Source organism: Sapajus apella, unplaced genomic scaffold (genome assembly GCF_009761245.1).
Source record: "Sapajus apella isolate SASKATOON/1434 unplaced genomic scaffold, GSC_monkey_1.0 scaffold18, whole genome shotgun sequence".
Lineage (NCBI taxonomy): Eukaryota > Metazoa > Chordata > Mammalia > Primates > Cebidae > Sapajus > Sapajus apella.
In genome coordinates this window covers 16518727-16532621 of record NW_022436958.1, presented here as the reverse complement: position 1 = coordinate 16532621, position 13895 = coordinate 16518727, and the positions used below count along the sequence as shown (strand labels likewise).

Genomic DNA, 13895 nt, shown 5'->3' with positions numbered 1-13895 from the left:
TCCAGGATGGACTCGAACTCCTAATCTCAAGTGATCCACCCACCTGAGCCTCCCAAAGTGCTGAGATTACAGGTGTGGACCAGAGCACCAATCACCTCAATCTAATAAGAACTTAATCACCTTGGTGCTGTTTCACTGAAACAGATTTTTAAGAATCCTCTTCTGGTAGAGAAGACTACTCTCTATCCACATGTTACAATACATATATTTGCTGTAACTATTCTTTCTTTAAAATTAACCTCCAGGAAACTGATTGTATTAGCCCATTAAATGATACTTACTATTTTTATTCTCCATCTGAACACTGGAGTATTGGCTCAAAACAATGAGCTTTGTTTTGGCCTAGTTGTTGGGTTTTTTCCTTTCCCCACCATTAAGATGCAACACTTTCTGCTTATTTCTGACTCCTAATAGTAAATTCATGCCATTAGCAAAATCTTAATAATTTTCCTATATGCTGTAAAAATATTAAGTATCATGCATACCTAAAAGCAATATGGGACTACTTAACCCTAAGTGGAAAAGGAAGCAGGACCATGTCAAAAGATCTAACACATTCCTTTCGATATTGAGCAAGCCATTCCTTTAGATAACAATTGCCACTCATTCTATTCCTAAATGAGAAACCATGACAACTTTTAAACAGCAAAAGGTTAGAATTCATGACTAGTTTGAAAGATTCTGTTTCCACTATATCAAGAGATGACAGATCAATAAAAGCTATGAAAAGCCTAACACTCCTGGCTTATTTCTAGAGATCAAGCAATGTAAAATGTACACTGATAAAATGAGTAACTAAAAATCATGTTTTCTCATGCAAGAAGGTGACAAGAACAGACAAGTTTCCATGCAATATCTAGGAAACCAACTTCTTTGTGAAGATAAAGGGTTCATATTTCACCTTCTGCCCATATCACCATATGGGTAAAGAGCCATAAAGTGGTAGGTTACAGAGTTTAGCAAAGATTGGGAGACGGAAGGACATGTATGACAGTATCTCAACCACCTATCTACATTGATCAAGTCAAATGATTTAAAGTGATCACATCAAATGACTTGTTTGATTCATTTGATCAAATATAGAGTGATTAAGTTTGATCTCCCCCATTTAGAGTGATCAAATCAAATAAATTATAGCAAAAAGAAGTAAAACATGCTGGACAAGTAAAGTTTTTAACTCTTCAAAATCATTTTGGTGGAGAGAAATGTAGAATAATTTTTTTCACCGGAAACCCGTGAACTACATAGCATTCAACAGACACTGCAGAAACTGAGGTCTGACTCCCCTAGTCATTAACCTGTGCAAGGATAATCAATGCTTAAAAAAAAAAAATGCTACACATAAAGAAATTTGAACTTAAATTCCTCCTAAAGCCTACTTAAGACATTATTTACCTTTGCTAAGATAGGGAGGAAGTTCTTTTGCTTTTAAATTCCAGAGAAGAGTTGTGGTAAACCTCTTCCAGAAGGTAATCAGGAAACGTTAAATATTCTCTGGACCTGAGTCACATGCAGTTGTGTTTAAAATGTATTACTAGTGTGTGTGGTACATACACACACCAGTACCCGTAAAAAATTATTATTGCTTAAGACAAAAACAAAAAAGGAAAAAAATATTACTGCTTTTTTGAGACAGGGTCTCACTCTGTGGCCCAGGCTGGAGTGCAGTTTAACAATCATGGTTCATTGCAGCCTTGAACTTCCCAGCTTAAGTGATCCTCCCACATCAGCCTCCCAAGCAGGGATTACAGGCACAAGTAAAACCACACCTGGCTAATTTTGTTTTATTTTTTGTAGAGACAAGGTCACGCTATGTTGCCCAGACTGGTCTTGAACTGCTGGGCTCAAGTGAGTCTATAGTCTCAGCTTCCCAAAGTGTTGGGATTATACATGTGAGCCACTGCACCCGGTCCCATTAAAAAATTACAACAAATGTATTTTTGTATATATGTATACACACACTCCACATATATATAAAGGAAATCTAATACATTTATCACAAACATATGCAAATGAAAAACATAGGACTGAATGACTGCACCTAGAAATATATTAAGTATTTTATCCCAAATTTAGTTCAAACATCTGGAAACACAAAAGTGAGCTCAAAACCAAAGGAAGCGACAATTAAGTCCATACCTAATAGCCCAGTGTCTACATCATCTTCATTTTTCAAATTCTCAGCATGCAACTCTGTAAATACAAAGAGGGGCTTAGGTAGGAAAGTAATATAATTTGAAAAGTAACTCAAGGGCTGTGAAGGCACTGTAGAACTGTGGAAAGTGCTCTGATGTCAGTTAAGAACTGGGCTCAAAGTCTGATTCAATTTACTAGCTATGTGACCTTCACCAAACAAGTGAACAGTGTTGACCACTAAAGGAGCCAACAGCTATGTACTGTACATAAAATGGGAGTACTGTTCATTCCCTAGGGGTGTTGTGAAGGCTAAAAAGCATACTAGGTCGACTTCAGTTCCTTTCTCCATTCTTCAAAATAAGCACAGTTCAATGTCTTCTGCAACTGAATTACACTTATGGTTTTGTGACTTTATGACACAAAGGCAATGTCTGAGCAATACAAATAAACCACCCAGGAGACAAAACTATCAGGATTGAAAAAAGAGAAAAAAGGGTGGGGGAAAGGAATGATAAAGAAATGAAACCTTGGCAGCCAATCATTTAAGACTGACAGTTTACGTTTTATGAACATTCACAGTTTAGCATTTTATGAAGAGGTAAAAGGTTTTAGACCCATGCCATCTGCAGCCCACTAAAAGCTGGGAAGCAATGAGGACAAATAAAAACTGGAGTTAAATAGATTTAATAATTAATTAAGTACAAAGGTAACACTTCAGTGACAATGTTTTGAGTGCTTTTCATACAACAAAGTTCTTGTGGTTTTTTTTGAGTAACTTGGCAAAGGTCACAAACTAGTGAGAATGGAAATTTAAACTTAACTTTGCTTCTTTCCACTGCAATATACACTGGTCAACTAAATTATACATCCATATGCCTTGGAATAAACTTTCAACTGGCCAAAATTTCAACTTCAGACAGAAAAATAATTAGAGGAAGAGTGCACTACACCTGGATACAAACTTAAATGCTAAGGGGCTAATTATTTTACCTACAAAAGTAGAAACTTGGACTATGCGATGGAAATCTTTGTCCCTCAGGATTCTATGTACAGCGGAATTGGTGGATAGCACATCTTTATTTGTCGATGAAGGCCACTGAACATATAGCCTATTTTAATTATACGCACTTTTCATAGTCTCCTTTTAATGGTGGGTGTTTCGCGTTTTGTTTAATTTTGCCAATATTCCATCTCCCATGTTCAAGGACTCGAAGATATTTCTTCAAGAGTGCCCATTTAATCAAAAGATCCTTTTAAAAGGGTCTCCTGATCATGGATTAGGACTTTCCAATTAGAAAAGGCAAAGGGCTAGATAGCAAAGAAAGATGCAAATAAGGATGGGTGAAAGCAGCTGCCAGCCTGCGGGCTTTGGCAACGCGAGGGAAAAGGAGATGGGTGCAGGCGAAAGCCACACCCTGGCTCAACTTAGAACAGACTTTCAAGGCCTTGGCTTTAATACCTTTAACGATCAAGTAGGCGATGGCGAGGAGGAAGGCGAGAAGGATGGCGAAGAGCAGCGAGCAGAGAATAGAAAGGACCTGGACCGGCCACCGCCGTGGCTGGGCTCTGCTGCCCGCAGCCGCCGGGAAGATACCATTGCGTTTATCGGGCAGAACGGGAGACCCGTCCGCGGCCGGCGGGAGCTGCGAGCCTTTTCTGGGCTCTGACCACGCCCCAGCCGAGAACTCCGCCCGCAAGTCGCGGGCCACTTGGTCGCATCCCTCCTCGTCGACTTCGCCTTCACCCCAACTGTCCCCCTGAGTAAAGGAGGAATACTTCGGCCGAGCCAAAGGGGCCGGGGTGCCGGGACCGCGGCGGCGCAAAGCCGACCGCCACCCGCTCTCCACAAACGACATGGCGCGAAAGACAGCGAAACCCGCGGAGAACGAGCCTCTCCCATCCGCCCCGCCCCGTGTCCGCAACAGCCAATCCGCGGCCGGGTGTCGCCCTGGCCGCCACCACCAGGCCTTGGAGTCCAGGGGTGGACTGCGGAGAGCAAGGGTGGGCGGCGTGGCGCAAAGGAAGCCGTAGGGCCAGAGTACAGGCGGAATGCTCCTGGGCCAGAGCTTGACCCCAGAGCTGTAGCCGGAAGGGGGAGCAGGAAAGCGCACAGGGACAAGTGAGCGGAAGCCAAGGGCAGTCGAGTCTCGACTCCCTGCAGCCCTTCGTCCGGGCCGGAGACCTCCGCCACAGCCGCGTCACCAACGTGAGCGCGCGCCCCGACCTCCCCAAAGCCGCATCTTTCCAACGCTGGGTCCTAGCGCCTGCTCGCACCCTCTGACACACATTCCCGAACCTATTTGCTCTCTCCTTTCTTCCCCGCTACGCTCACACTCTTCTCCAGGTTCCCCAATTAAGGGCAGCTCTCTGTCCTGCGCTCTCGCGGTGCCTTAATTACTCACCCCTATCTCCCTTTACTGTGGTTCTCCCCAACCGTACCACAACTTCCCTCACGCTGCTCGACACGCCTCCTTCCCCCAGCCCCAGCGCGCGCTTTCCACCTGGTGCGTACTAAGCTCGAACCCTCGCCTCGGAACTCCACCTCTCACCTTCCCCGCCCGCCCCCTCAGTCTCGAGCACCGCGCGCGCGCATTCGGCCCCAGCCACCGCTAACGCTGGAGGCTGCTTACTCCCGCCCCCTCCACCCTACTCCTGGCGGCCTCAGGTTTGTGGGGCGTACGTAACTCTGGCGGGGAGGGTGAAGGTGGCAGGCCCCCACTGCCCCACCCCCTACGGGGTGAGGCGGTCTAAACTCGGGAAGCTGGGACACGGCTGTCTTCCCTTCCCCTGGGGAAGTTGGTAGAGTTTTCCCGACGGAGGACTCGGCGCAGAAACTTCCTCCGTCCTCCTCCCCACTCCATGCAGGCGACGTCGAGTGAGGCTGAGGCTGGGGGCGAATCGCCGCAGAGCTGCGTGTCGGCGGCGCATTCTGATTGGACAGCGGGGAAGCCTGTCAGCCTGTTGGCCCCGCTGATCCCGCCCCGTAGCGCAGGGCAGCCTTTAACCTTTAGCCCCAGCGGGCGCCAGCCACTCAGATCGCTTCTTGTTGGTATGTGTAGCGGCAGTGGCCGCCGGCGGAGCAGTCTGAGCCCGACGATGAGGCCAGGGACGGGAGCTGAGCGTGGAGGCCTCATGGTGAGTGAAATGGAGAGCCATCCTCCCTCGCAGGGTCCTGGGGACGGGGAGCGGAGATTGTCCGGCTCCAGCCTCTGCTCCGGCTCTTGGGTCTCTGCTGACGGCTTCCTGAGGAGACGGCCCTCGGTAAGGGATCAGTGGGGCAGGGGGTAGGCGGCACAATGAAAAACGGAGTGAGAGAAACAGGAAGCTTTCTCCGAAAGGAGAAGATAAGAGTGGACGAAGGAAGAACTCGAGATGGTGGGATATGTTCTGAGGGAGAGAATTGGAGGGTGGGGTTACACAAAGAGAAGGATGGGAGACCCTAGAAGTTCCCCGTGGGCTTGGCCTAAACAGATGCGTAGTGAAGGTGCTGGTTCTTGGGCGGGGTGAGCGTCTTGGAGCTTTAGGCCCGATTTGGCTGCGAGGGGGAGCAGGGACTTGATTCTGTAAGACTTTAATAGCGACTGCCAAAATTTGTTTTCATTAGTCGTGGTGGTGGTCTGCAGGGGGAACTCTTGGGACAATTGGCAGGAGATAATTACCTGGTTTTAATTTAAAACATGGAACAATGGGTTCATCGGTAAAGAACGTAGTTGTGTTTTTAAAGTGCGTTAAAATGGATGAATTAGTTATTTGCATTTAGTGCCCGTGAGTGACAGAATCTTAGTCTTTGAAATTTATTTTTGGCAGAAGAATTTTAACTGTTTTAAAGGTTGTGTTAGAAAGTAAGTTTGTTAGGAATGAATTGACCCTGGGTACCCATACTGTTTGTGTCTTAAAAGACCGGATCTCTCACCTGAGTTAATTTGACAGAGCATTTTAAAGTTTAAAATCAAGAGTGTTACAAAATAACAATAGCTGGCTATCTTGTATATCTGCATGAAATAGAAGAGTTGTTGTGTTCACCAAAACAGTTTTAAAATTAGCATTTAATATATATCCTTGAAGCTTAGTAAGCCAATTAGTAGCTGATTAAGTCAATGCTTAAAAAATAAAAAATAGAAAACCTATGATGCAGCTGTCCAGTAATCATCTTAACTTTTCCTGTTTTGTTATGGAATTTACAAGCTCGTTTTAAATACTAGCAGAATGCATTTTGTTTAAAGTATAGACTGATCCAATTATGTGATTACACATAAGCTTAGTATTGTCGCAGATAACTGCTTTGTTGAAATGAGATTTTTGAGAAGCACTTAGTGTTATTTGCTCATTTAAAAAATGTTCACTGTTTTTCAGATGGGGCACCCTGGCATGCATTATGCCCCAATGGGAATGCACCCTATGAGTCAGAGAGCAAATATGCCTCCTGTACCTCACGGAATGATGCCGCAGATGATGCCCCCTATGGGAGGGCCACCAATGGGACAAGTAAGAATGTTTTTGTTTTATTTTGCACTTATTTGTTTTTGCCTCAGATATTCTGTCAAGATTTCAAAATCTAGGTCAATACTTATAGTTATTTAAGAATTAGTTTTTGCCCCAATAATTTCAAATAAGCCAAATGTTGAATCATGACTAACGGAAATTTGAATGTAATGAAAAAGTCTGAGAAATGTACTGATGACCTCAAGAAAAGAATTTTTTTCTTTATTATTTAAAAGTAACAGTGTGCATCCAGGCTTTTATTTTTTAATGATTATTGTTTCAAGCATGCCAGTTGAAGTTAATGTTCTAAGAGTAAATATTATCTGATAGAGCAACATAACTGATTTTGGTGGACCATGTAAATAAATAGAATTTGAAAATAGCAATTGTTTAGGCCTTTGGCTTAGAGGGGATTTTATTCCTGAAATATCTTCCTCTTTCTGTGCTGGAGGAGGCTGAGGAAGGGTAGGGAGTTTGTGCTCTATAGTTCTGATTGTTCATAGGACAGTGCCAAATAGGTAGTTCATTTTCCACTTACACTATTTTTTTTTTTAATGCTTATTGCTTGTACACTCCTGCTTTTGAGCTGTCCCTTCCATCTCTAGCATAAATTGTAAATGGACATTTTGTAGGAGTGATTTGGATCAATAGGTTTTAATGCTGATTTAGTGATTTTGGTAGAACTGAGTTTCTAGAGAAGCATCCAAGAAAGGTAACAAGTTCAGTTACCAGGAGTAATTTTGTGCTCCATGTTAAGTTCTATAATCTTTTGGTAGCTGGGTTATTTCCGTTTTGAGTATTTCCATAAATCATCAAAAATTTAGGCTAACAAAATATTTTGGAAGCCAATTTCATGTGATCTTTTGCTAATTAGTATTGTTTGATAATTGTTTAAGCTTTCATGGTTAAAGTTATTGGTGAAATTGCAGTGGGAAAAGGAGCTTGCTATGTGTCTGTCTCTTTTTACTTAACCTTAAGAGTAGAAGGGCTTAATGTCAAGTGATTTCTTTTTTTTTTTTTTTTAATTTGAAAATTTCCCCTTTTTTTTTTTTAAAAAAAAAAAATTGTTCTAAGGCACCAGCCCCGAAAGATTCTGCCTGCAGTTCTTTAAATAAAAGAGCCTTTTATTCTGTTACTCTAGAATAACACAAATTTTAAAACTCTCTAGGTGATGGAGAAACAACTTTGATTCCTCTTCTGTTTCTTTCCATCTCTAAGCAGCAAGGAGCTCTTCTTGTTTTCTTGGTAGAGCTGCTCTAACTAGATAATGAGCTTTAAAAATATTTATTCTTTAAATGCTCTGGTTCTTATTTAAAATTAGTTTCTTTCCACAGAAAGATAAAATAAAACAATTTGCTACTGCCAGATGCTTCTCTCTTTTCTGGGGCCTTCTGTTTCCATTGGGCCAATCAAGGTAAGTTTTGCAAGGGATTGACCTGCTTACCCTTGCTGTAATGGTGCTATTGCACTACCAAAACCAAGATACCAGCTAGTCATATTTCCAGTTAAAAAAAAAAAAAAAAGAAAGAAAAAATGCAGATTTTATTTTTTAAAAGTACTTTCATGTATCTCATTGACATAAGCTGGTCACAGTTTGCTTTATGGCCCTTTCTCTTTAGCTGTATCAGTGACCATCTTTGTAGTAAGTTTACTAGCTACTTGGTACACATCCATTCAAGTAACTAATTTTTTTTTTTTTTTTTTGGTGTGGTTTTCTTCTGCTTTTTCCTAGGCTAATATATGCCATGTGCCTTTAAGTATATCTGATTATTTAGATGTTTAGAATTCTTCTCCCTCTGAAGGCTCCTGCTTGTATAATAAATGAATGTTTTAGTAAGAGTTATGCTTTGAAAGTCCCAAAAGAATCTCCACTGTTTTTGTCAGAATAATATCATTCCCTTTTCTCCCCTTAATATCTCACTAACAAATATAGGGCCCAAATCTTGGTAAAACAAATTCTTATTTTAGCTTTGTAACAGACTGGGAGAGCATGGATAATTTGAATTCTCAAATCAGAAATCTTATTTGAAACTCTGTAAACATTGCTTTAAAAATTAAAGGTGATAACAAATAGCACCATTGATACTTTTTTCCTGTATTTTTTCTTCTGCCACTCTCAGAAGTACTGATGAGCAGTAAGTGGTCAGAAGATAATTGAGAAGAAGCAGGATGTCCGTGTCATTCACAGTAGTGACAGTTGGGAGGGTTCTGCCATGCAGTTTTAAAAAGTTGATTCACAAGTTCTTTAGACTTTGGGACTGAAGGTTATGAAAACCTTCATGTATTGACTGGTTTGCATGAACATCTCATGCTGGGACCATCTAAAGACTAACATTGGTGGCAGTTTTACTTGCCAAATGATTGTGGTCTTTGGAATGTTACCAAATATGACATGAAATTTTAAAACTTGTTTGTAAAATGATACGCAGACTGTGTAGCATAATGATGTATGGAAGCAGGGTTCATAATTTCTCAAATGCATCAAATTATTTACCTTAAAGAAGTGGTCTGGTCAAATTTTTTTTAATTCATGAGATGACCTAGAATGCCATCTCATGCATTTAGGCTGACTGTTAGTAGTAATAAATGTTTAATGATTATCAAATTGAGCTTAATATTCTTTTAGGTTTATTTCAGTTTTCTATATTATAGATTAAATTTGTCTCTTACTCTATGTAACATTATATGAAAGTCATACTTTTAGAGTTATAGGATCTTATAGCTGAAAGAGACCTTACAAATTGTTTAAGCTTTAAATAATGTGTGATTTAAGATGCTTTGAGGGATCACTGGTTTAAAAAACCATGTTAGTAAAGAAAGATAAAGAATTTTACCTGCTGGATAGCAGTACTCAAAAATTTCCCTTTGGGAGGCCAAGACAGGTGCATCACTTGAGCTTTAGGAGTTTGAGACCAGCCTGAGCAACATGGTGAAACCCTGTCCCTCAAAAAATGTAAAAAAAAAAAAAAATTAGCTGGGCATGGTGGCATGTGCCTGTCATTCTTGCTACTTAGGGAGCTGAGGCAGAAGGATTGCTTAAACCTGGGAATTCGAGGCTGCAGTGAGCCAGGATCACACCACTGCACTCCATCCTGGGTGACAAAGTAAGATCTTATTTCAAAAAAATAAAGATCTTCTGTAGAGATTTCTATCAAAATAAAATTATATGTGAGGCTGTCTTCTTTCTTCTCAGTGTTTATAGTAAATAATGTTTTCATGTCTTACTCTTGTTTTTTCTACACAAAGGACATGCAAATCCTGCCATCTTTATCACAGATGATTATGCCTTTGCCTCAGAGAGTCCTACTAGCTGGCTTTTATTCCCCCCTATTTTGAGTCTTCATTTTTCTCTTCCAATGAGAAGAGTAGACTAAGCGACTTAAGGTCCCTTTCAGCTCTAATAGCCTATGATTCCTTTCAGATCATTTGGTAAGAGTAGATATCGGATTTTATGGGTTGATATGGAAATAAATAGAAAATTCCTTTAGTAATGCCTCCCTAATTCCATTTATTCAGTACCTTTTTTTTGGTCTTTGGTCAGAAAACTGCTAAATAATTACTTTTTACAAATGAATTTGATTTTCTTGTTCCTATATTAAGTAAGGCTGGCTCTAACAGATCTTATTTTATTTTTATTCCTGCTTCCACATGAGCCCAAGTCATCACTCTCCCATGCCTAGGTTATTCAACAGTTTTTGAGTTGAGTTGGTTTTCTTGCTTCAAGGATGGCGCCCCCCCCCACCCAAGCTCTAGACTTCAGTGTGTTCCTTGCCCAAGAATCTCCAGTATTTTCAGTGCCAATAACATAGTATCTAAATTCCACAGCTTAACTTTGAATAATCTCATGTCAAAGCAGGATTCAAGGCTGCATGTCTTCACACTCCCTAATTTGAACTTAGGCTGGTCTTTTCAGAGTATCTGGATTATATTAGTTCACAACTTCAAACTTCCACTGTTCTTACCCTCCTGTTCCCAGCTCACTATCACCATGAACTTTGCTTTGTTACCTGTGTTCTACTACTACAAAAGCTTCTCCAAAAGCTTCTCATAAATAACTTTTGTCAACATGTACGTCCCCTTCAGATTATTAAAGAACATATGTAATCTGCCCGTAACTCTTATTGTTTTACTTATTTTGGCACTTACTGACTTGTTTTATGGTTTCTTACTTGCTTTAATTTTCCAACAAGTAATAGATTGTAAGCTCTTAGAGGGCAGGGGCTCTGTCCTGTACTTTTTAAAAAGCCTATAGGTGCTGAGCACAGTTCTTGGCACATCGTGGGTGCTCAGTAAAATACTTGTTGAATGAATGAAACAAATACACAGGTATTCTTTCCTGCAGTATAAGCCCATAAGCCAGCCAGTGTTACATGTGACTGTTTCCACTGGTTACTTGTGACTTTACGTTGTTACTAATTCTTGTTTTTAGTGTCTGCCTCTTTACTCTTTCGTTTTCATTTGACAAAAATGGACGATAAATAAGAGGAAGTAATTTTTGTTTGGAGAATAAAACTAAAATACTTCCATTTACAGTCGAACCTCTGTATCCAGAGATTCAAGCAACTATGGATGGAAAATAGTCTTTAAAAAAAGCAACAACAAAAAATACAAATTTTTAAAAATATAGTATAACAACTCTTTACATAGGATTTACATTGTATAAGGTATTATAAGTAATTTAGAGGTAAAGTATACACGAATATGTGTGGGTTACACACAAATACTGTGCCGTGTCATAAAAGGAATTTGAGCATCCTCAGACTTTGGTATGGAGGGTGTCATCCGGGAATGAGTCCCATCAGGATACCAAGGAATGACTGTATTTAAAAATACAGGCGAATGTGACTTAATTGATGATCATCTCTTTAAAAAGTTTTGCCACAGATGTTTTCCATACTCTAGGGGAACATGATAAAGTAGAATGTAAGCTTTGCAGAGAAATTCAGTGTATTGGTATCTTAGACTTACATGACTAATTTGACAGATTTACTTGTTGCTGTCCCTTCAAAATTACCCTTACTTTTGAGTAGCTGCAGGATCCAAGCCATTGAATTGGGCATTAGTCAGTGACAAAAAAGAGACAGAATTTTTGTTTTTTAGGCTATCTGCTCATAATTCTTGAATCTGGGTAACTTCTGGGTGCATGTGGATGACTCAGGCGAGTGCTTTTAAGAAATAACTCAGACCTAGTGTGTGTAAATTTTAGACAGAATGTGGTTAGATTTTTAGACAAATGTTACTAGCGAGACTACAGAAATTTATTTTCATTATTTTTAGGTGGTAGTTCATTTAAATATGAACTCATCTAGTCACAAACTAAGTGTGGAAATATTTAAGGAAGACCATATCAGTTTGGAAGAATGACCTGCATCTCCTCCTCCCCCGTTGAAATTCACAAGGCATAATATTTACTAAGATGCTTAGAAGTCTTGCAGAAGCTCTTTACAATTTTTACTCAGTATTTCTGTTTTATTTCACCATCTCCCTCAATCTCCACTTCCTAGTTTCTGTAACTCCTTTATCTGTTTGTTTTGCTTTGTCTAGCACATTGTATGGAATTAGCATTTTGTGAGAAATGCTGAATTAGGGCCCTTTATTTTAGTTTATTCTTCAGCAGGAAAAGGCAGCATCAAAATAAGTTAGTATTAACACACCATATACGTAAATGAAACAGCTTGTAGAGTATAATGAATGTATTCATTAGATAGTGGATCAAAAGAGGGAACAAATCAACAGATTAACCTTTGATTTTTAAATTAGGCTTGTTAGGAATATTGCTGACAAGACTAACAGTATTAATAGTAAAGATTTGAGGCTGGGCATGGTGGCTCACGCCTGTAATCCCATCACTTTGGGAGGCTGAGGCGGGTGGATCATGTGAGGTCAGGAGTTCGAGACCAGCCTGACCAACATGGTGAAACCCCATCTCTACTAAAAATATGAAAGTAAGCCAGGCATGGTGACACATGGCTGTAATCTCAGCTACTTGGGAGGCTGAAGCAGGAGAATCCCTTGAACTGGGAGGTGGAGGTTGCAGTCAGCCGATATCACACAGTTGCACTCCAGCCTGAGAACTATAGCAAAACTCCGTCTTTAAAAACAAAAAACAAAAAACATTTGGTACATGTGCATAAACCATAGCAGTGTACTCAGGATTTTTTGGTTGGTTTGTTTGTTTGTTTGTTTTGGAGAAAGCCTGCTTGTCACCCCGACTGGAGTGCAGTGGTGCAATCTCCACCTACTGCAACCTCATCCTCCTGGGTTCTCCAAGTAGCTGGCATCACAGGTGCACGCCACCACGAACAGCTGATTTTTGTATTTTTACTAGAGTTGGGGTTTTGTCGTGTTGGCCAGCTGGTCTCAAAACTCCAGGGTTCGAATAATTCACCTGTCTGGGCCTTCTAAAGTGTTGGGATTGCAGGCATGAGTCTCTCTGCCCAACCTGTTTTTAACCTAGAGAAATAGGTCTGTGTTGTGAAGGTTTGTAAGTAGGAATTAATAGATTACGTTCTCTGTAGAAACTACTAGTCTTTCATTCTTTTCTTTTCCCTGTTATCTTTATTCTTCTTTTAGTCAGTACACATTTAAGTCTTTTGGGTATGGTGCTTAGTGTACAGATGATGTATTTATTTCCTGCTCTCAAGGAGATCATTCTTGAAATGCCATTCTGAGCTCTGTTTTTGTCTTTTAACTGCTGATTTGGCAGTACGGTATTTCTGTACATTTGGAAATCTAGTGGCTATGAATATTTTATACTGGTTGAGTATCCCTAATCTGGAAACCAGAAATGCTCCAAGATCTAAAACTTTGAGTGCCAACATTACACTCAAAGGAAATGCTCATTGGAACATTGTGGATTTTTGAATTAGGGATGCTCAACCAATAGGTAAAAAGGCAAATATCTGCAAATCTGAAAAAATCCAAAACAGTCTGTATCAGGCATTCCGCTTAAAGGCTACTCAATCTGTATTTACTTTATTTCGCTGGCTGGTCAAGTAATCATACATTCTGTATCAGTTATTTTAAACAGGTTAGTTGTATTTACCAGTTATTAAAGATGTGATATTTTGCATTGCTGGATTTAAAAGGAAATCTACTCTTGCTTCTTTCTCAGTGAACTCAGAGTGGAAATCTGAACCTTCTCCCAATCTGAGTGATTCTGTTAGTCATGTGTCTTGAAGGACTAGTGAGGACCATCTTGAGTTGAAATTCAGTTCGGTTTGTTTTACGCTTTGGATTTCATTTTTATTTAATTTTTTTCTGAATACTTTTATATA

At 40.3% G+C, this 13895-nt stretch overlaps 2 protein-coding genes across 12 annotated transcripts in view; one reads left to right on the top strand and one right to left on the bottom strand.

The window, feature by feature from the left end:
• ARL6IP6 (ADP ribosylation factor like GTPase 6 interacting protein 6) overlaps nucleotides 1-4713 on the bottom strand; it is a 39800-nt gene extending 35087 nt beyond the window's left edge. For 2 of the 4 annotated variants that reach the window (XR_004271239.1, XM_032286279.1), the window contains exons 1-2: nucleotides 3596-4337; nucleotides 2140-2193 (exon numbers count right to left, since the gene is read on the bottom strand). Coding sequence is in view for 3 of the 4 variants with exons in the window: in XM_032286279.1 (XP_032142170.1) it covers nucleotides 2140-2193; nucleotides 3596-3992 (451 nt within the window). In the remaining variant the exon portion in view is untranslated. Of the gene's footprint in view, nucleotides 1-2139; nucleotides 2194-3595 lie in introns of all 4 variants that reach the window. The other 2 variants (XM_032286276.1, XM_032286278.1) reach the window with 2 other exon arrangements.
• Nucleotides 4714-4746: 33 nt separating this feature from the next.
• Nucleotides 4747-13895, top strand: part of PRPF40A (pre-mRNA processing factor 40 homolog A) — a 58783-nt gene continuing 49634 nt past the window's right edge. For 4 of the 8 annotated variants that reach the window (XM_032286275.1, XM_032286274.1, XM_032286273.1 and 1 more), the window contains exons 1-2: nucleotides 4747-5271; nucleotides 6490-6621. In XM_032286275.1, the coding sequence (XP_032142166.1) occupies nucleotides 4996-5271; nucleotides 6490-6621 (408 nt within the window). In that variant the 5' untranslated portion in view covers nucleotides 4747-4995. Of the gene's footprint in view, nucleotides 5398-6489; nucleotides 6622-13895 lie in introns of all 8 variants that reach the window. The other 4 variants (XM_032286270.1, XM_032286268.1, XM_032286271.1 and 1 more) reach the window with 2 other exon arrangements.